This window comes from Morus notabilis, unplaced genomic scaffold (assembly GCF_000414095.1).
Source record: "Morus notabilis unplaced genomic scaffold, ASM41409v2 Scaffold802, whole genome shotgun sequence".
NCBI lineage: Eukaryota > Viridiplantae > Streptophyta > Magnoliopsida > Rosales > Moraceae > Morus > Morus notabilis.
This window is the reverse complement of record NW_010358472.1, coordinates 154,630-177,001: the sequence shown is the minus strand read 5'-3', so window position 1 is coordinate 177,001 and position 22,372 is coordinate 154,630. Positions and strand designations below refer to the sequence as shown.

Here is a 22,372-nt window from a genome sequence, read left to right as displayed (position 1 = left end):
GGGCCTTTGACTCGTAGAATTTTAACATTTAAAACTTTGGTTATTCACCCATTATTGACTGGACTGTATCGTTAAGAATTATAATATTCGAGGTCTACAATAGCAAATTAAAAGTTTGTGTAACGTGTAAGTGACGATAACGTGTAAGTGACGATAGATTCATGAGTGCAATTTATCTAAAATAGTAATAGTGAGAGACACTATTTCATGACTGGCCAAAACATTTTTATATCAGCATCTCAGAAAAAATTAGAAAAATTATGGTTACAAGGGTGTCAAAAATTACATTTTTTAACTGCAAAAAGTAGTACATTTTGACGTTAAATATTTTCTTTAACTGCAAAAATTATCCTCCCTACGTCAACCAAATTCAAAACCAAACTTGATCAATTTCCAACAAGAATATCACATAACAAATTTCAAACAAACTCACACTTAGGTTCAAACTAAATTTCAGACCCATTTCAAGTTGAACTCGACATACATTTTAGCAAATTCAAACCCAATTGAGACCTAATATAAATTTATGTCAAAGGAAGAAGTATATGCGGTAAAGTATCCGATCCGGTAGTTCATGTTATATTAAATACGACCAAAATTAATGAAAAATATGCAAAATTTACAAAATCCGATAACAGTTTAAATAGAACCTTACGCATAGGATATTCTTTTTCACTCAATACATTACCGTTGAATTCTCACAAATAAAAACCTAAATAAGCTCTTAATCTCCCATTAAAAAAAAAAGCTTTCAATCTGCACTCAAATGTGAGTGAAATAACTACTATTTTCACCTAAAACTGGAGTAATTACAAGAAACCCAAAAAAAAAAAAAAAAATTAAATGGTCCCAAAAATTTTGAAAAGAATAACAGATGGGCCGGGCTACATAAGAGTGTGTAATATGGCCCAGTTTGTCAAAAGAGGTGTATTCTAAACGGAGCCCAATATGAAGCAGATAGGCCAGACTAAATGAGGATGTAATGTGGGCCAGTTTACGACGAAAGGAGTATAACCCAATATGAAACATGAAGCTGACGTGGTAGGATCTTAGTCCATTCCGGCGAACCAACAAAAACCTCACAGGGGAGAAGCTTCCGACTTTGAAGAAGGAAGACGACGATCAGCCAGAGAGGTATTTACACTCTTCTTTTAAAAAAATAAATAAATTCTTTTAATTGTTTTTGTCCTTTAGGCATATAAGCTGTTGGAAAACCTAATTGCAGTTTTCGAGAATTCATGGAAGAAATTTCGATTTTGCAGATCAGATAATTCGATCTTTTGATTTGATTTCCTGAAGAAATTTTCGGAATCGAATAGATAAAAGCACGATGGGTTTTGTCGTCACAACCCTAATTTTTGCAGTGGTCGGCGTGATTGCTTCGCTTCTGGTGAGAATCTGTTGCAGCAGAGGCGCATCTACCAATTTGTATGTTCTTCATTCTCGTTTTATGCTTTTCTTCTTTTTTTTTTCTTTTCCCTTGAAATGCTCAGATTTTTTCTGTGGATCTTAAGCAAAGATCAAGTATTTCTCCATTAATACAGTTAACAAGTGGTTTTTCATTCCCTTACTTCGATTTTATTGTTTTTTTCCCCCCTTTCATTGAGCTGATCAGATTGTTAATTGAACTTGATTTCCGTAAAGAAAACAAAAGGTGATTTTACCTTTAATTAATGTTAAATGGATGGGTATAGTTGGAGTGATTGTAGGCGTTTTTAGGATTTGAGGTGAATTCTGTTGTATTTGTAAAGCATGACATGTAGATTGTTGGAAAAGAATAAGAAATTTGACTAAATCGAATGTAATGACCATCGAAATTAGGATCCGCGAATGGAAGTGGTAGTATTAGTATGAGAAGGGCTTAGCATTTTTGTTTTCGATGATCTCGATTTGTCTTTGTGAGTATGATTCTTACTTGTATGTTAATTATTGATTAGTTCTGTTTACTTTCTGTCAAAGAAAATATGAACATCCAGTGTTATAGGCTGTGAAATGTGAATGTTGCTCATGAGACATGCCAATGGTTCTCAATTCTACTTTTGGTGTGAAATGGATTAGAAAAGGCCTCTGTTTCCTTAAAGATTTTCGAGCATCTAATACTACTAGTTATATCCCAAATATTATTCTGACAATTGAGCTTGTGATATCCATAGAGGGATAATCTCATTTTTGTTCTTTCGCAGGCTTCACCTGACATTGGTTGTCACAGCAGTAGTGTGTTCTTGGATGATGTAAGTTATTCCCTTTTCTTTTTGTTTATATCAGTTCCTTTTCGCCCTCTTTGTAAAATTCATTAGTTTGGATCTGCGTCTATTGGTGCCACTTAGTTGTTACAGCTGACAAAATTGGAATGAACAAAACATATGCGCATAAATGATACGCATATATACTACCAAATTGAGTGATACCTTTTCTTTTCTGCTATTGCCAACAATTGAATGATACACTAATCAAATCTCCAAATAGAAACATTCCTTGGTATTTACGGGTTGCTCAAGTATGACATAAAATTTCTATTTCTTCCATTACCGGGAAAAAGCATAATTTTTTGGATCCAACCGTGTTGGAATTATGAATTGTATTTGTTGGAAATGACTCCCAATATAACGTTCCTACCGTTGCATCATCTTTTTCATTGAGACTCGATTCCAAAACCTAAGTCTCTCCTTTTTTGGTGTATTCTTGTTCAATCTATACTTTCCAAAGTTTCTGGACTTGTCTTAATCTCTGTTCAACTGTGTGTTTCTGTTACATTTAACTCCATAGTTCCCTGCTGTAAGGTTATTAACAAACAGTTACTTTTCGTATTTGTAGGTGGGCAATTGTTTACCTTGCACAGATGAAACCACTAATCGTTCCGATTCTTAGCGAAGAAGAGTAGGATGAATATTGAAGACTTTTATTTCAAGGTTACGTATGAGCAACATGTTTGTGCAAACTCCAGGTCACCCTTTATTGTTTCAAACTCCATGCGGGGGTTTTAGGTGTGTACCTTTGGAAGAGAATTGAATTTACCATATAAATGAAGCTTGGTTTTTTTTATATTTTTCACGTCAGTTGTCTTTCTTTGTTCATTCATTCTTGGGAACAAGTTGATCCGGTGATGTTGATCCACCAGGGTGTATGTAATATGTACCTTAGTTTCGATTTAAGTGAAATAAAAGGTTGATCCTGGAGTTTTGTCGTTGCTCATTAGTGGATGATCAGATGATCCTAGGTCATATCATTTTAAGTATCTCTAAACCTCAGAGGTATTTAAAATAATAAAGATACAAGTGGGCGAACCTTTTTCTTTCTGGTAAATATACAAAATAAGCGAACACTTACACCTAAATTCAGCTTGCTACCCACAGAAAATTAAATTAGCTGCTATTCATAGCAAATGGCATCGCGACACGTGTTATATGAAGGAAAAGAATAAAAGAAAAACTAGTTCTCATTTTGTTATGTGAACATAGTGGTCATTTTGTTTGTCTGTTTTCGGAGAGAGGAGGCTGGCTGAGAGCCATGAGATTGGGTTATGGTTGGGCCATGAATCATGAGTGAGTGGAAATTTTCTATGAAAAAATTGGGGAATTTACAAGTGATGGATCTGGATTTTCACTTATTATTTTTTTTATTAATATCCTTATAATATAGTTATTTGATTAAAAAGAGTGTTGATTTAAGAATAATGGGTAAAAATTCAGACTTATAAACTCTAAGAGGTATTTGTCACTTTTCTCAAATTTTCTTCAGACAAATAGACCCCCCAAGATAAAAGACTATTGTTTTGGGCCTTTTGGCCGTAGGTGCTCCTTGTAATCTGTAAAGACAGACAGAGTAGAAGTCCACGATGAGATAGAAAAGTTGTGCAAACCAAGAAATTGCATTCAATTTCATTAAATGAGACCACTATATGAAGCATCATCTTATGATCATCCTCTCTGGTCTCTACTCTCTGGTCTCTTTTCTGTGTGCATTTGCAGAAGTATCTATAAAATACCGAACTTACCACCAAAGAAGAAATTAACAAGCTGAGGAAAAAAGCTCAAACGAGAAACATACCATAACAAGGGCCAATTTCGAGTCACAAAAGAGATGAAGAAGAGACCATCTGCAGCTACTATTGTGCCAATACTGGTGCTGGTATTGTGGCTGATGATGTCCTCGGCACTGGCATGCCCATATGACGGCAGTAAATGCAAGGATTGCATAGTTAAGCAGATGAAGTGTGGCTGCCCGTCTTGTGTGCCGGTGCTGCGCTGCATGGCGCGGTGCCTGTGGAGTGGCAACTCGAGGGCCGACTGCAATCAGTCCTGTGATTGCGGCAACAACGGCAACCCGAAGCTCTCTGATTGCAAGAAATGCATGTCCCGGTGCAAGTGCAGCTGCATGGCTTATTAAGCACTTCCCCATTTCATGTGTTTTGATGAGTATGATTCTGTTTTTTCACCTGTTTTTTTGGCAGACTTGGTGCACAACTACAATTTATTTTACAATCTTTGTAAGGGTTTTGATATCTTATCTAGATTGCGTTTATCTTTAAGATCAAATATAGCTGTTTCTTACGCGCGCTATAGAATATATCCAAGGCATACTCGTACAAAATGGCTAGTCAAGGATTCAAGAAGATATAACAGACAAAGAACATTGAATACCATTATGAAAAAGGGAACGCCATGGTGAAATAATGCCAAATAGAGGACCAGCCCTGTGTAATCAAACAGTCCGAGCAAATAAAGGAGACAAATTATTTATTATTTGTTGAACTTCACAAGTAAATGAATATTAGAACATAGTTCATTTACACTTTAGACGTTTTATCACTTATTTGACAAAGAATCCTACAGCTTACATCTTAAATCTGTACTTCATTCTCAAGAAATTCAAAAAACAAATAAATAAATCAACACCTCTTAGGATTATTCCATGTTTAATGAAGCTAAGTTGAAAAAAAATCACATCAACATTGTACAAGATCTTTCTTTTTGGAATTTAAATTTCTAACTCCTCTCTGTATCAGCAAGGATCTTCACTTTGAAGCTCCTCATTTGTTTTGCTATTGGAAAAGATTCTTCTTAGTCTGCAAGAATGTCTTGTTATCAGTTTAAAGGTAGAGGGATGATCCCGTGCTACGAGGGAAAACTGGTCAGAATACTCCTCAACTCCTTCAACCAACAACTGCCAAATCAAGGCTCCAGCCCCAGCTTGCCTCTTCTTTGCCGACTCGTAGATTCTATCATATACAGTCTTTAATAGAAAATTCACATCTTCTGTTTTCTTATTCATACGTAAAGAAAATCCAACTTCGGTAAACAGAACCGGTTTCTTCAGCACATTCTCCGCATCACTCATGTGAGAGTCCACCCAGTGAGAAAGAAAGTTTGCTTTCGCCTCTAAATCACCATGTCGAATCCTTCAACATAAAGAAGAGATATGAGAAAACAAAACGAGATTCGGTTATTAGACCAATCAAGTTCTCACTAACCAGCTATCAGGGTAAGCATGAACAGAAGCAAAATCAATGTTGTTGATTGCTGAATTTTGAATGAAGTCTGATCCAAGCAAGGCTCCCCATTCCCCAGGATTCACAGAAGATCGTTGTGTCGATTTCAGGCCATAAAACCCCTCGAGTCCAACAGTCACAAGATGCTTCTTATCCAGGCTCTTTACATACGCAGCCATCTCTGTGATCCATGCCTGACAGATCTCAGCGAGATATTAACCACATTAAACTCTTAAGCACATTAATCTTGGTACTAGTTTGCATTTTTCTTTTCTTTTTTGCACCGAGGAAATGGAATTGTTTTCTATATTGTGTGTGTGAAGCCTAATTATCATTGCCCGACAAAGAGTTAGTACGATTATTCTTCATCATAGTGAAGTTATGAAGCAACTAAAAACAAACGTAGCTGAACCACTATAAATTTTGTTTGTGCTTTCTTTAATTTTCCCCCTTTACATTATTGCTCTCTGGATTTAATATATAACATTCTATACCTGAAGAACAGGAGCCGATGAATTCGACGAACATCTGGGCTCATTCATGAGCTCCCAGGCAAAGATAGCTGGTTCCTCGGAATATTTAACTCGACTAAGTGAATTCTTTCTCGTTAAAATTGCCTGCAAAAACGAAAAAACAGAGCAAGTAGAAGCACATTCAACATCCTGAATAATGCGAAACTGCAGCATTTGTGATTCCACATTCTCAATCTTCTCACAAAACAAAAAATAAAACACGAGCTTGAAGAACCAGAAGATGATTTTCTATCAAGTAACAAACTTGTACTCGTACCAAACCAGTCCAAAAGCTATCAACTTTGTTCAACAACAGAATCGAGTTTAGTAATAAAACCAATTTCTCTTTTTGTCACAAATTAGCAAATTACCTTGACATAAGCCTTGTAGTAATCTTTAATGGTGGGGTGTGAGAAAAACGAATCATCAAAGGAAGAGACATTATTAATTCCAGCCTCTTCTGCCCATCTGACATACTGCGTTTTCCCACCAAATGCACTCAGATTATTCACCAGACTCAGAATCAGCCTTATCCTGTTCTTCCGCGCTTCAACAATCACGTAATCCAAGGCCTACGAACATAAACAATTCATTCCTCTTAAACCCACATCAATCAATCAAAAACCAAAACCATTTTTTTTTTTATATTTATTTGACTAACCCGAAAGACCCTTTCATTGAAGACGCCAGGAGAGGTTTGCAAAGCACTGGGACCATCTCCATCACTGAAAGCCCAAGTCCTGCAAACGCTCAGACCCATTTTTGCCCCCATTTTCAGCGTCTTCGAGACCTTGGACCGGGACGAAGAGCCCCAAATGCTCTTCTCCATTAGCCAGTAGGAGTTCCAGCCGTTGACGTACATGGCTGAATTGTTGTCGTTTCTGTCGCCGACGACGATGAAGTGGGTGGAGTTTGTGGCGACGAAGCCCATCTTGGGTTGCCATAGGACTGGGAAGGAGAGCTCGTCGTTGAAGTTGAGGTAGAGAAGGGCTGAGATGGAGAGAATGCCCACAAGAGGGTACAGAATTCTCTCTCTCCACTCGGGCTCCATTCTCTCTCTCCTCTTTGTTTGTTTGGCGCACGTTGGTCGAGGTTTGTGTTTACTGGTTTGGTGGTGCGAATTGCGCACCCCTCTGACGTGTGGCTGTTTCCAAGCGAGTTATTGTTGCCGACGAGTGGAAGTTATCGGGTGTAGATGCTACACTGGAACATGAATGGATTTAGCCATTTGTGATGTGCTACGTGTACACTGAGAATTAGACCGTGCTGTATGAAGCATTAGGATCCAGATCCTCTGTCACCTCTTCCTGTCCCTTTCTCTGTCTCCTACCAACAACATGTTGACATGTCATCCATTAATTAAAAACAGACCTTATTTATTTCACTAATTTAAATTTTTAATTTTAATTTTATTACAGTTAAAAATTTTTATAAAAAATTTCATTTAATTTTTTTAGTATAGTTAAAAATTATCGTAGGATCTATTTAGTTCATTAATTTGAGTTTTTAATTTAAATTGAGATGTAATTTTATGTAAAAAAATTTTACAATAATAAAAAAATTAAATGTGATTATTTATGAAAAAAAATTTCTATAATAAAATTCAAATTTTAAATTTAAATCAGTAAAATGAATAAAGATTAATAAAGTTCAAAAAAGGCCAGAATTCCTCCGTTAAAATAACGTTTTTTCTTCTGCTTGTTCTCTCTCTCTCTTTCATCACTCTCTCCAAGTGAAACTCCCTCTTCCCGGACCCCCACAAAGGAGGCACAAGAAAGATAGAAAAAGATCCAAAAAATTTTACAGCGAGAAATCTTGTTACAGAGTTATTTGATTGGTGGATTCGTACCCTGATTTAAATTATGATTCGTGATTCACTACAGTATTTTTTCTTCCAAAAAATACACGTAAATTGAAAATAATTCTGAATTATGATTCTGAATTCATGAACAAAAAACGATAAATTTTTATAGCAATTAGAAATTATTGAGTGAATGTTTGATTTATAAATTTAAAATTATAATTTAAAATTATAATTTAAAATTATTTTTAATTTATATGTATTTTTTATAAAAAAAATATTATAATAAATCACGAATTAAAATTTAAATTATAATACGAATCTATCAATTACACACTGATTATCTTCTATCAATGTAAAAAGGCTCCTCAATTTCATATCATCTCTAACGAAATCAAACTCAGACAGATTCGTTGAAAGGGTATTGCTCGCGTAGGAGAATTTGGGGCCTGGAGATGTGCTCAGATTGATTATTGAACATGATGATACATATGGCACTTCTCTACGCCCAAAACAAAAAAAAAAAGAAAAAAAAAAAAAGGAAACAAAATCCCAAGATGATGTTTGGAGTTTATTTTCATGTTAGTATTGATTTTCTGGAAATTTCTAATATTTTAAGAAATATATAAAAAGAAAAAAAACAAAGGATTAGTTATGTCGTTTGTTAGATCTAATGTTACATCTGATATTTCAGATGATCTTAGAACACTGTCTGGAATATGGCTTGATTAATTAAGATCCGGGTTTCTTAGTATTCAAATTGTTCGTGTAGAATAAAGTACAGAAATTAAAAGAACACACAATATGATATCGCAGTTTGGTGCGCACACCTACTCTGCGGGGCCACGCTCATACAATAAACAGTTCACTGTGTTCCATAAATTATAGACACCAGACGGACTTATTCACTCAAGGACTCACTCCTAGACAACGACGCCGCTATGACGAATCTCCACAGTGATTTGTTTAGCGTGCACCACACGCCTTCTAAACTGCACGGTGAACTCCCTTCGATCGAAATAACTTCCTCCCGAAAGCAACAAATTCCTCTCCCGAAAGACGATCTCAATAGCACACTAGGCTAACAAAAACTCACAGACTCTTTCTGAAAATATTCAATTAAACCCCCTTAGATTATGAGCTGCGATAAAACCTTTAAATAAAGATTCTCCTTGTTCTCTCCACGTTAAGCATCTTTTCAAATCAAACTAAAACTAGATCTCCTTTTGAATCCGGATTATGCACAATCTCTTCATGTTATCTCTTTGCTTCACCTTTTCGGTATGTGCATTTTGAATTTCAAAACTGATTTCAACATACATCATGTAATCTTCATGTTCACTTTAATATGTTTGCTCCACGTCAATGCTCATTAAAAACATCCACGCATATATATATATATATATATATATATATATATATATATCGAAGTTTACTTGCAAACTTTCACTCGTTTGCTCCTTATCTCAATCTGCGTCACAATCAAATTTAAATGCCTAACAATATATATCCAAAACTTTCATATACTCCAAGCTATTACTCTATCTCATATCCTCATAAATAGCAATCAGATTATGCCACTAGAAATCAAATCCGAATATGCCTTTGAATTCAAATATGAATCTGCCTTATATTCATTTGACCAAGACCTTATCTTTATCTCTCCAAATCTCAACCAATGTCTTATCTTCATTTGACAAAGTCTTTATCATTATCTCTCCAAATCTCAACTCAACAAAATCTGTAACTTTAACTTCAAATGTGATTCCAAATCTTCTTTTTGCAATACGAAATCTTCTTGAACCTGTTTTTTTTTTAATTTTTGCAAGATTGCCAATAAATTACCAACTAATAAAAATACTTAACATCGTTTTATCTAAATAAAAAGGTTTAAGTATAATCGATAGCCCTAAATTCTTCATTTATTTTTGTTTTCTATTGGCAACGACAGAATATATACTTTTTAAGATAGAAATAACACAAGTTAATATTTAATTTATATAGACCAAGTTTTATAACCGTTAAATCTGTAAGTACGTAAAAATTAAAAAATACTCGTTAAAAAAATTTAACCTATTGATCTCTAATCTATATCTATATAATAGAAATGAGAAAGTATGAGCTTATTCTTTTAGAGTAAAACTCAAAAAAAGTTTAAACTCAAGTTAAAATTTTATTTAAGTTTATGTTCGTTTGTAAAATTTAAGTTTTAACTTGAGTTTGAGGTTAAAATCTGAGTTTAAATTTTTCTATCAACTCAAGTTCTTAAACTCAAACTCAAGTTAATGAACATTATTTTTTCTATTCTTAAAACGTCATAACTTTTCGTTTTAATTTCAATTGAGATGATTTTTTGTTCTATGCGTTCACAACGAAGAGACGAATAAAACTTCACCCATATATCCTATTAAATTTTTTCATGATCATTGAGTTTTTATTAAAATACTATAAATACAAATTTAAATTTTGACCCACTCAAATAGATTCTCAATTCAAATCATAACTCAAATGTGCACATCCAAATACAAACTCAAGTTACAACTTCAACTCAAAATCTATACTCAAATCACCATAACTCAAAAATGCAACTGAACAAGCCATATATTTCTCAAATAATATTCTTGCAAAATTTTTAGTGGTATTCTAGATAACCTATAAACCAATCCCCCTTTTCATGAGGGGGGAAAAAAAACTATGAACACTTATAGTTCTTTTGTTGTACTTTTTTTAGACTTTTTTCAATAGACCAATTTATCAGTAAGATCAATTTTTTACCATTATATATTGTCAAAATTATATCATATTAAAAAAATATTTATAAAATAGACAGTTTTTAATATAAATCTGACGGTTAAAAAGTAAAAAAATTACTGACAGTTCATTTTTTTCAATTTTATTAGAGAAACTCCATTTTTTTTCACCAGAAAAGAAATTTTGCGAATTAAAGAGAATAAAAAGGAGAGTGACAGAACATGGGCATTTTACAGGAACACCGCAAGTTTTAAATTTAGATTGATAAATGCCAACAAACATAAATTATTGCACATAATGCCACAATAAAGATACTTAAAAATCTTAAAATCCATAAAAATCACAAATATATACATGAAAAACCATAAAACTCTCTCAAAATTCAATATACTGAATTAAATATACAAAAGTACAAGTATAATTTTGCTCAGTACATAAATTTAAATGATGTCACTGTGATATATTTTATAATAGTTTTAATACTCATGGTAAAAGTCAATCAAACCTTAGAAATCGTGGCATATTGCCCGGATATATCATAGAACATTGGTGTTTATTCCCTATTAGTTTCATCTAAAACTAAAAGCCTCCATTTAGTTAGCTGGTTCGAATTTTATTGATTTGAATTTTTTTTTGTGAGCATAAAAATTCAAACTGTGTGATTTAAATTACAATTCGAATTGACATTTGAATGTGTAGTTACAATTTTAATTTAAACATGGAATAAAATTTGAATTTATGTTTGGTAGTGTGAAAAATAAAAAGAGTGAACACCTTTTTACTATTCAAAAATGATTTGAATGATTGAATTTAAAGGAGAAGTTGAACTCTAAGGGCCTTTTTGGTTCATGCGTTTAAACTAATTATTCTTGATTTTAACATTTGAAATTTAAATTTTTTGTGAGAAGAAAATAATGTAGCAGAATCAAAATCATGAGTTTAAATACAGTAAACAAATTAGTCTTAAAGTTTAACTCAATTCAAATAGTGAATATAATTAAGACTGCTTACTTATTAGATAAGAATGTAAACTATACTTACTGTTTAAATTGAGTTAAATTAATCTAGTGAAATAAACAGGAATTAAAATGACATATTATAAATAATCTAAAGGAGAGTTCGGTGTCACTCTTCACTTTTTTCCTTTCGGTAAAGGGGTTGTTAAGAACTTGTTCTTTTAGAGTTTAACTTGAGTATAATTCTTGAGTTGAATTTGAGTTATAACTTGAGTTGAACTTGTAACTTGAGTTTGTGTTTGATTGTGTACATTTGAGTTATGGTTTGAGATAAGAATCTTTTTGAGTTTGTATTTGAGTGAGTCAAAACTTAAATTTGTATTTAGATAGTATTTTAATAAAAACTCAATGCTGATGAAAAATTTTAATAGGGTATATGGGTTGAGTTTTATTCGTCTTTTCGTTGTCAACGCATAGAAAAAAAATCATCTCAATAAGAATTAAAACGAAAAAGTTATAACATTTTTAAGAGTAGAAAAAATAATGTTCATTAATTTGAGTTCGAGTTTCTGAACTCGAGTTGAAGGAAAAACTTGAACTCGAGTTTTAATCCTAAACTCGAGTTTAAATTCAAATTTAAACTTAAATTTTAACTTAAAAAAATATGAATTCAAATAAAATTGTAACTCAAATTATTTTTTTTTTAATTTTTCACTCAAAAGAAAGAATAAGCCCTGCCCTCACAGTTTTCTTTTTCACTGGCATCCTAAACTTTTCCATTTTTCCTTTTCTCTGCCTACTTCACCCTTTCTCGCGAAAACCCTAGGCTCGGCCTCGTTAATTTTGTTGATTTGAGTTTAGAATTTGAGTTGAGATGTGATTTTATGTGAGAGCTTTTTACTGTAGCAAAAAAGTTAAATGTGATTGTTTGTGAGAATTTTTTACTGTAAAAAAAATTAAATTCTAAAATCGAATCAGCGAAATCAACGGAGCCTAAGTTTTTTCATTTCCTCTTTCTCTCCGCCTCCTTCTCTCTTTTTCACATAAACCCTGAGCTCTTATGCCTTTTACTTTTCCTCATTGAAACCCTAAGCTCTTATCAGTCTTCCATTTTCTCTTTTTCTCCGCCTCCTTCGTCCTTTTTCATAGTTTCGTTTTTATTGCCTTTCTCACTTGATTTTGGCCGGCATTGTTGGCTTTTACTGCTTCCTTCTTCTGGCTTCTTCGGGCGTTTTAAGTTGTGTGGCTTTGGTTTGATTTTTTCCCGTTGTTTTGGTGGATGCTCCTTCGGTTCATCTGGGCGTTTTGGCAAAATTGCTATGCCCATTGACATGAAGGATCGTAAGTTTTCTTAAAACTCGCCCTTTGCCATTTGTTTCTTAATATTATCTTCTTCTAATTGAGGATATCTGGAAGACATTTTTTTTTGAAACGAGGAAAAGGGTGTGTAAAAAGGTTGATAGATTTGACTTGGTTCGTGTGGTACAGGTGATTTATGGGACTATTTATCAGGTGCGACAATGTTGGGGTTGGTTAAGAGCTGTATAGGCACAAAATACACAAGTCATTTGGAGATCTGATTGCTGTATGTATTTCCGCTATTATTTTTTTAATTAATTTGCTTGTCTGGTCATGTGGACTAGTCGAGACAAGATGCTGACTCATGCATTTCTTCTTAGTATTGAATGTTAACTCTTTCTCTGTGTCTTTGGCGTAGGATCTAGCAATTGATGCCACCACAACAGTGGGAGTTGATCTTGGCCAAGGGTTGTCGGAAGTAGACGTCAAGGAGTACATTAAGGTTGAGAAGGTACCCGGTGTACAGTTGGAAGATTCCAAAGTACTTAAAGGAGTAATGTTTAACAAAGATGTTGTTGCTCCTGGAAAGATGAGAAGAAAGATTGTTAACCCACGTATTATACTTCTTGATTGTCCCCTTGAATACAAAAAAGGTGAGAGCCAAACAAATGCTGAACTAGTCAGAGAAGAAGACTGGGAAGTATGGAAGAAGAATACATTGAGAATCTTTGTGCACAGATTATTAAGTTCAAACCAGACTTGGTAATCATTGAGAAAGGCCGTAGTGACTTGGCATGTCATTATCTGAGTAAAGCCAGTATTAGTGCTATCAGGAAGTTGAGGAAGACGGATAATAACAGGATAGCTAAGGCCTGTGGTGCGGTTATTGTCAACAGACCAGATGAACTGCAAGAGTCTGATGTTGTTTGAGGTTAAGAAGATAGAAGGTGAGTTTTTCACTTTCATTGTTGATTACAAAGATCCAAAAGCTTGTACTATACTACTTAGAGGTGCTAGTAAGGATCTGTTGAATGAAGTTGAAAGAAACTTACAGGTATTTACATGAGGAGGACATATTTCATGTTCATATGGTATTTTCTCCGTAAGATAATACGCTGATGCTTGTTTTGGTTGCAGGATGCAATGTCTGTAGCAAGGAACATCATAAAAAATCCTAAGCTTGTACCTGGAGGTGGTGCTACAGAGTTAACTGTGTCTGCTACTTTAAAGCAAAAGAGTTCATCTATAGAAGGCATTGAAAAGGTAAAATATTGCTCTTTTTTCCCCTATGTGATACTTGATAGTTGGTATTGCAATCTTTGAGCTTTTGAAATCAGAAATAGCCTGTGGTTTACCTGCTATAATATTTCTATTGCTCATGTTTGCAAAATTTGGCCTTAAAGAACTGCTTGTTCATCTTTTTATTGTTGTGCAACAGTGGCCTTATGAAGCCGCCACTGTAGCTTTTGAGGCTATATCAGAACGCTAGCTCAGAATTGTGGGGTCAATGTGTTCAGGACAATGACTGCGCTGCAAGGAAAGGTAGGAAGTAGCTTGTATGTTGTATTCTGAAATAATTTTTCTATTTCGAGTTCTATTGATTTTTTATTTTATCTTTTTGTATTAATTGTTGTTTCAGCATGCAAATGGTGAAAATGCATGGATTGGTATAGATGGAAACACTGGTGCAATTACTGACATGAAAGAACGGAAGGTGTGGCTGTGGTTTCCCGTTTATCCTACTAAATTTGTCGTTACTTTGTATTTGGCCAAAGGAAAAGGTATAACTAAAAAAGTGTAATCATTAGATCAAATATACGGGTAAGGACTTACATGGTTCTCTAATTCAGAAATTAATCACCGATATAGCAAATTGTTCTGGATAATTCTTGACATGTGCTATGTCATCAGATATGGGATGCCTACAATGTAAAGGCACAGACCTTTAAGATGGCTATTGAAGCGCATGCATGCTTCTAGACGACATTGTGGGTGGCATTAAGAAGAAGCAAGCTCCTGGAGCCTCAGCTCCATCGAAGCCTCAAATCGAAACAGAAGCAGATGCCGATAATGAGCAAATTCTTCGTGACAGAAGTGATCACAAAATTGATAAAGACAAGACCACGCAAAGGCTTCTTCACAGTACGAATCTGATACGATGTCTTTTGATATTGATCGTACTTTTTTATGGTGATTTGCTAAATATGATTTTTTTCTCACTTTTTCTTATGTGAATTAATTCGCTAGTTAGTTTGTTTTGTGATATTATCTAAAAAAAATCTAACGAATGCGCTATAATTGCTTTTCATGGTGATTTGTTCCTGTGAGAGAACCGTCAGAACCCTTTCTGGTTTGAATTTTTTTTTATTTAGGTTTTTGTCGTCAATTTTTTAATTTGATGTCATGAGTTTGTTAACCATCTGAATTCATTGCTGTTATATTATATATATATATATATGTGTATATATATATATATATAAATAAAGAGTTAGTTGATTAGTTATGTAAAACTGTTCATTTTAAATTTTGAATTGTAAAACTGTAACAAATGTTATCCTATGACTAATTAGGCATTTCAGCTTCAATAATTTTGAGTTGATCTAAATGTCGGTAATAAGAAAATCTGCATATAAAGGCAGATATATAAACAAATGAAAACGCCTACATTCTTCTATATTTGAATCCTTTGTTACCGTTTTCTTGTAACCAGCATTGTGGTGGTTTATCTGTCTGTCGAATCAATTTTGCCTTATCTGATCTGCTTATGGAAAATAATATATGCTCGGGTGATATCCACTCCAATCTCCCTTGATTGGAAGTGTTGCCTTTAATCACTAATTGGATCCTCTCGGTTTGAGTCTTATCTCATTGATTTACAAGGATTTTTTTTTAATCTTCATTTGTTCATATTTTGCTTTATTTTGAGAATTTGTTTTGATTCTCAAGTTTGTTTAGGTAAATTTGTTTTCTGTTTGAGTAATTCAATTAGACTATGGTACTATTTGTATAATTTAATACAATGTTTTAGTATGATGCATTAATTATCATCTCGTTACTTTAGAAAGTAGTAAACTTGTACAATTTCGTTTATGTTTTCCTGACTAATTTATGCTTATACCATAATGTCGGAAGTTAGGAATTATTTTGGATAAAGTTAAGTAGGATTTTGTTCTATTCAAATTTAAATAAGTTCATGTTTTATGTAAATTAAAATAGGATTCTGTCTTGTTTAAATTTAAATAGGATTCTTCTTTTCTTAAATCCAAATAGTAAAATCCGAGTATAGATTCTTGTAGGATGAATATCATTAGATTTTCTTATCTGACAGATTTTCAGATGATGTGTGGTTGGGAGGGGAATCATTTTCTAGTGATTTCCGTGTCTATAGAAATTCATCCCTTCATAATTCGCCTATCATTTCATTTTACACACTTGCAGCGGTTAAGAATGTGTCATGGAACTTCCTTTTCAGGAAGGAGCCTAGTGAGAGAAATGAGAGAAATCCTGGAGTTATTGGGCTGTCTAGAGGGAGTGAGAATGAGTGAGTTTATTCCTGATAGGTGGGTATGGAAGCTAGAGGGGTCGAGGCTTTTTTCTTGCAAATCTTCTTTAAATGGCTCATTGATGATCAATACTGTCCTCATTTTAGCCTTTCTTCTTTTATTAAATAAATAAAAAAAAACTAATTGTTTATTTTATTTTATTTTTGCATTTGGCTTTTCATTCTTAGTCATAATGTCTTATTTGTTCTTCCAGGGAGTTTTATAAATCTTTTATTAATTGTTTATACAATACATGATTTATCTCTATTTGCTTTAAGAAAGACATTTTGATGGTTGGATATCTTCCACCATTGATTGTATCAAACCGTTAGTAGATACTTTCCTCTACTTAAAAAGGAAAAAGGCGGATATTTACCTTAGACAATTAAAGTGAAGAATATGGAACGAACCATTGAACCATTCTCCTAATTGTTCAATTTTCAGGTTTAGGAAATGGTCTGCAGGATGGGGTTCATTGAGGACGCGGATCAGAACTCGGACTCTAATTAGGAGGACTCTGATCAGGAGGACTCAGACCATGAGGACTCGGACCAGGAGGGCTCAGATAAGGAGGACTCGGACCAGGAGGACTCGGACCAAGAGCACTCTAATCAGGAGAACTCGAACCAGGAAGACTCAGACCAGGAGGACTTGGATCAGGAGGACTCGGACCAGCAAGTCTCGGATCAAGAGGACTCGGACCATGAGGACTCGGACTAGGAGGACTCGGATCAAGAGGACTCGGACCAGGAAGATTCGGATCAGGAGGACTCGGACGAGGACTCTAACCAGGAGCCCGAGTCGGAGCCCGGAATCATTCCCTTCCTATCAACTTAATATGCACGAAAGTCATTCGGGATTCTGAAATGGCCAAGAACCTAGAAATTCTTAAGGAATGGGCTAATTTTATCGTCATGAATGACATACATACGGAGATTCAACTTCACGATACTTTCAGCACTGCAAACGTGGTCGCTAGTTCGGAGGAGGGGTGATGGGCGCCTCTTCCTCCTAATGTGGGGATGGCGTGCTTACAGGCAGACGATGGGGGCTTCAGATGAGTATGTAGCTGATAATTCAACCTAATCACAATGAAGAAGTTAGTGGACGTTTGGTTCATGGATTCAGAACTATTTTCGATTTACGTGCGTTTTTTGTGAGAAAAAATACTGTAGCGAATCACAAATTATGATTCAAATCATGGCATAAATACACCAACCAAACGTATTTGATTTGCTGCGTAGTGTGAATTATCAGCTCCATACCCATCTGAAGTCCCCTCGTCTGCCTGTAAGCATGCCATCCCCGCATTAGGAGGAAGAGGCGCCCATCACTTCTCTCCCGAACTAACGACCACGTTAGCGGTGTCGAAAGTATCGTGAAGTCGAATCTCCATATGCCTGTTATTTATGACGATAAAATTAGCCCAGTCCTTAGGGATTTCTAAGTTCTTGGCAATTTTAGAATCCTGGATGACTTTCGTGCATATTAAGTTGATAGGAAGGAAGAGAATGATTCCGAGCTCCGGCTCGGGCTCCTGGTCTGAGTCCTCCTGATCCGAGTCGTCTTGGTCTGAGTCGTCTTGGTCTGAGTCTTCCTGATCAGAGTCCTCTTGGTCCGAGTCCTCCTAGTCCGAGTCCTAGTTTCGATTACTTTTGTAACATTTTAAGTGGCCAAAAACTCAATATAGCTCTACAAACATTGATGATAATGATAAAACATTTCCGGGTGATGTAACGCGAAAGCAACATACCTGAACTCTGACATTGTTTTCCTTCCATTCAAAAGCAATTCAATTTGCCTGGTTCGTGGAGTTAACAGTGGAGATCGTGGGGTCAAGTTTCCTCCCGATAAAGCATTAGGAACATAATCAAGCATATCTTCAGAGCATTTACTAGACAAGGTGTTTTGCTTTGGTGACATTTTCTCCGTTTCTTCATGTGTACTTGAGTTTGATAATGTTGCAGCATCAAAATTCTCTTCTTGAGTATTACTACTTCTCAGATTGCATTTTGGTGTGGAGGATTCAATAATCTTTTCAAGAGTTTCAACAACCCTCTCTAAGTCGTTGGTTTATCCTTAAGCCTTTCAAATCACACCTGTCAGCAATGGTGCATATTCGAGAGTGCTCCTCCACATGTGCAGTTGGTATTTCAAATTAGCAAATTCCACAAATCATCAGATGCTCATCAGTAACATGTTGCAGATGATCGCCCCAGAGCCCCCTAGATAACCCTGCAACTTCTTGTGTATGATCAGGATGGCATGACGAAGTGTCAAGAGAACCAACATTGTAGTCGCCACCAGTTTTCATCTCATCTTTGGCATGCAAAGAATCTTCTGATTTACCCTCTGACACTACATCAGCAAATGCTCCTTTACCTTTTTTTTTTTTTTTTTTTTTTTTTTTCTAGCAGGAGACAGAAGTTTCCTCCATGAAGACATCCTATAGGCACCGAAGGATGACTCAAACCTTTTGGCGTTTTCATGAGTTCTACCACCTTTTCCCTTACCATGGGACTTCTTCTTCGCTGTTTTATCATTCACAGCCTTGTCGCTCACAGGACTAGAAACGTCATGTTGAATAGCTTCCAACAATTGTTCTGGATAGACCCTAAGATCACTAAGGGGCTGTTCGGTTGTTGTAACTCACTCAAGAAAAGTCCACTCGAGTGATGATTTTGGCCCAAAACGCGTTCGACGCAGCTATTTCTCGAAACCAAACTCGAACATTAATTCGAGTTACCTACCCCTTCCTGAGTTCATCTCCACCCCTGCAACTCGAGTTAACTTCTCTGCACTCCTACAGTGGTACAGTGCTCGAAATTTCTCCTTTTTTGTTTCTTTTGTTTCGATTCTCTCATAGCCCGACCCTGTTCAATTTCCTTGAGAAAGAAAGAGAAATTTGAAAAAAATGTCAAGAGTCGCAGAATTCCCAGTCATGGCACGAGCCCACTTGGCCGTGCTCTCGGCTCACCTCGCCAGCGCATCGCTCGAGCCGACCAAGCTCTTTGGCTCCGCCGCTCTCGAGCCGAACTGCGTCTCGGCTCAGACCTTCGTCCCGCCACTGCCGAACCTTAAGGGCTCCTTGACCGTCGTCGACGAGCGGACGGGTCGGAGTTACCAGGTCCAGGCCTCCGACGAAGGCACCGTCAAAGCCACCGATCTCAAGAAGGTTTTATTTTTTTGCCATAACCGACCAAATTCGACAGATTTTTTTCTTTTTTCTGAAAAAAAAAACTCCGATCTTTGGTGTTTTATGTGGAATTGAAGAATCGCGATTGTGAGTTTTGCAGATAACGACGGGAAGGAATGAGAAGGTATGCATATGAATTAGATGGATGAATGGATTGTGCCCGGAAGAGGGAAGATTTTTTGGGCTTTTTTTTTCTCTTTTCAATTTTACCTTCCAATAAGGTGGAATTGTATTTGAAGATCTTATTGTGCATTTGAGAAGAAGACATGTGATGTTTTTGTTCTGAATTTTGGTATTTTGCTGAGCTATGGTGCATTTGAGAGGACGAGGGATGAGCAAAGAGAGGGATGAGCAAAGAGAGCGTGAAGAAGAGTTAGGGGCTAAGGATTTATGTATTTTTTAAAATTACCATATTACCCAATAATTATTTACAAATAATTCCAATTATTCATATTCAATTATAAAAAATATAATAAATTCGAAAAATAAAAAAATTATAAATGAATTGAATAAAATTAAAAAAGAAAAAAAAAATTATATCCACTATTCACAACTCAAGTTTTACCATAAATAAACATAAACTCAAAAAGATTCTTATCTCAAATCATAACTCAAATATACACAATTAAACGTAAACTCAAATTATAATTCAAACTCAACTCAAAAATTTAACTCAAAAATACTTACAAAATAACAAGCCCTAAATTAGTGAAGGCCCATTATGCGATCTTTCTCATTACCACTTTCCTTTTGGAACTGCACAAGCCTTGTACACCGAGTGAGGATGAGGAGAATGCCAGTATGTGCTTGTTTGAGGATTCCCATGGGTAGTTCTTGACGTCGGTCATCTAAGTTCTGAACAATGCCTTCACATTTTACCCAAATTTCATCGGAGGACATCTTTGAGCATGACCGGGCAACCATTAATAAGTCCTTCAAACTCTCTCAATACAGGGGGAAACTCTGAACTTGTAAGAATACTAACTAAATCACCAGCAAATGCACCTAAATCAGAGTTAACTTCTTCCTTCAACTTATCGAACTTTGTCCTGATCGCCACCATAATCTCCTAAAAGTTTTTTCCGACATGATATCAAAATGAGAACCCAAAAAAAAGAGAGAAAAAACAGCATGCACCTCCATATGTCCAAGAGCGCGAGGCTTCCAAAGAGGAAAAGGTCGAACTCCTTTGGAATTAAGTTCGTGAGAGAAACTCTTGATATCCGGTGTTCGCTTCTTATGGCCACTTGTAACACGCAGTATTGCTTGGAAACGTGGTGACTGTATTTCCTCGGAAAAGTTCGAGCAATTACCCTTCATTTACGCATTAAAAAAATAAAATAAAATCTCTCATAACCAACAAACGACAAGCGTTTCTCAAATGAATTACATACACTATGTTATGAATCACCGCCGACAATCAACGGTGCCGACGACTGCGTATTGGTTAGAGCCCAATAGCACCTTTCTTTCTTTGTCAGGTTTTGGGCTTTACTAACCCAATAGGGCCTACATTGCACCCTTTTTCCTCTGTTACGTTCCTCTTTCTTTGGGACTTTTTTTTTCCTGTTTTGTTTTTCCCCTTTTCTTTTGGTTTCTTAAGGTTCCTGACGAGATGAAAATTGTATTTTGTGTTGATAATCGAATGATAGAGAATGAGAATCTGTGTATTTGGGGTCTTGAATATAATGAGAGCTGTGAATTTCTGGAGGTTTCGAATCCTCATTCCCTTGCCAAAAACAGGGATGGAAGGAACTCTGAGTACGGTTAATGGGAAAATAATGTTTTATATTTAATTTTCTTTTTGAAAGATTCATGAGGACATAAGAAGAAAATATAAAAGAAGAACAAAGCTTTTATTTCACAACTTCATTGTACTGACTCTGATCTCATAGCATCATGTGCTCATAAAAAATTGTCAGGTCTGTTCTTTTTTTTTTTTTTTTAAGTTTTTAGGATGGATTGGTAAACTAACATGGTATCAGAGCGGGAGGTTCTAAGTTCAAACCTCCGTAATTGCACTTGGATTGGTAAACTAACATGGTATCAGAGCGGGAGGTTCTGAGTTCAAACCTCCGTAATTGCACTCTTTATCCCCATTTAAAAATTGTCATGTGTTAGGTCTTTAATGTATCTCGGGCTTAAATATTCACGTGTTGTGCTTTCTAATTAATTTACCCACACGATTGTACATTGTCCAACCCACACGTGAAGGGGAGTGTTAAAGTATAAAACTATTGTTGACCCATCTCCTAACGGTTTAAGCTTTTGGGATGGATTGGTAAACTAACAGAAACATTTTTTTCGCTATATTTGTTTTTTTTTTTTTTCCCTCTCCCCTCTAATTATAAGTTGGGTTTTTTGTTACAATTAATTGGGATCGCATGATACATGCAATCTTCTGTCGGTTTTGGAAGTATTGCCGCATGGGATTGATTTTTATCCTTCTACGCTTGGTCGTGTTTTTAAGGAAGCTCGTTTAGGTTTTTACTAACAAGTCATTGATCTTTGGGCAGTTGCATCTGGGACATTTGATGGCAAAACTGATCAAACAATCACACTCAGAGCGAAATTTGTGCTAGGGTGCTTGAAGGGTAAGGTTTCGTCACTTGTTCTTTTCATTTTTTTTAAAGCATATTGAAATGGATGATGCGCGAAAAAGGCGTCAAAGGGAATTATATGCTGAAAAAAAGAAGATGAAAGATGTAGCTCATAATATGAAAAACATTGGTGCTGTGCTGATTTGAATGTCGACAATTCAAGTTGTTCCTCGAAAACTATTGACTTTGGTTATTCCTTAAATAATGGCACAAGTCCTCTTCCCAAT

General features: G+C 35.4%; 3 protein-coding genes and 2 pseudogenes across 4 annotated transcripts; 3 read left to right on the top strand and 2 right to left on the bottom strand.

Moving 5' to 3' along the window:
* The first annotated feature begins 1,033 nt into the window (after nucleotides 1–1,033).
* LOC112090540 (V-type proton ATPase subunit e1) lies at nucleotides 1,034–3,048 on the top strand. The gene is made up of 4 exons (XM_024162085.1): nucleotides 1,034–1,134; nucleotides 1,263–1,428; nucleotides 2,184–2,231; nucleotides 2,815–3,048. Exons 2-4 carry the CDS (start codon nucleotides 1,331–1,333, stop codon nucleotides 2,879–2,881), a joined length of 213 nt encoding a protein of 70 aa, XP_024017853.1. The 5' UTR covers nucleotides 1,034–1,134; nucleotides 1,263–1,330; the 3' UTR covers nucleotides 2,882–3,048.
* Nucleotides 3,049–4,026: 978 nt separating this feature from the next.
* LOC112090541 lies at nucleotides 4,027–4,391 on the top strand. Its single transcript, XM_024162091.1, has one exon. The coding sequence runs from the start codon at nucleotides 4,081–4,083 to the stop codon at nucleotides 4,384–4,386; it is 306 nt and encodes a 101-aa protein (XP_024017859.1). The 5' UTR covers nucleotides 4,027–4,080; the 3' UTR covers nucleotides 4,387–4,391.
* Nucleotides 4,392–4,802: 411 nt separating this feature from the next.
* On the bottom strand, nucleotides 4,803–7,132 carry LOC21396804 (mannan endo-1,4-beta-mannosidase 6). Of its 2 annotated transcripts, none has more exons than XM_024162084.1 (5): nucleotides 6,662–7,132; nucleotides 6,372–6,572; nucleotides 5,983–6,105; nucleotides 5,471–5,691; nucleotides 4,803–5,398 (listed from the first exon to the last, which is right to left on the bottom strand). In XM_024162084.1, the coding sequence occupies exons 1-5, from the start codon at nucleotides 7,049–7,051 to the stop codon at nucleotides 5,002–5,004; spliced, it is 1,332 nt and encodes a 443-aa protein (XP_024017852.1). In that variant the 5' UTR covers nucleotides 7,052–7,132; the 3' UTR covers nucleotides 4,803–5,001. The 2 variants fall into 2 exon arrangements, with proteins under 2 accessions (XP_024017852.1, XP_010090975.1); XM_010092673.2 differs by having other exon boundaries at nucleotides 5,471–5,682.
* Nucleotides 7,133–12,686: 5,554 nt separating this feature from the next.
* LOC21396803 lies at nucleotides 12,687–17,305 on the top strand (annotated as a pseudogene).
* A 197-nt stretch (nucleotides 17,306–17,502) lies between these two features.
* Nucleotides 17,503–20,865, bottom strand: LOC112090536 (annotated as a pseudogene).
* Between the last annotated feature and the right edge of the window lie 1,507 nt (nucleotides 20,866–22,372).

Bases quoted from the DNA above. Each gene is read 5' to 3' on its own strand.
- LOC21396804 (XM_024162084.1), bottom strand. From the start codon at position 7,051: ATGGAGCCCGAGTGGAGAGAGAGAATTCTGTACCCTCTTGTGGGCATT. The intron at 6,106-6,371 runs GTAATTTGCTAA...TCGTTTTTGCAG, and splicing joins ACTACAAGGCTTATGTCAAG to GCAATTTTAACGAGAAAGAA. The intron at 5,399-5,470 runs GTTAGTGAGAAC...TTTATGTTGAAG, and splicing joins CATGCTTACCCTGATAGCTG to GATTCGACATGGTGATTTAG.
- LOC112090541 (XM_024162091.1), top strand. From the start codon at position 4,081: ATGAAGAAGAGACCATCTGCAGCTACTATTGTGCCAATACTGGTGCTG.
- LOC112090540 (XM_024162085.1), top strand. From the start codon at position 1,331: ATGGGTTTTGTCGTCACAACCCTAATTTTTGCAGTGGTCGGCGTGATT. The intron at 1,429-2,183 runs GTATGTTCTTCA...GTTCTTTCGCAG, and splicing joins AGAGGCGCATCTACCAATTT to GCTTCACCTGACATTGGTTG. The intron at 2,232-2,814 runs GTAAGTTATTCC...TCGTATTTGTAG, and splicing joins GTAGTGTGTTCTTGGATGAT to GTGGGCAATTGTTTACCTTG.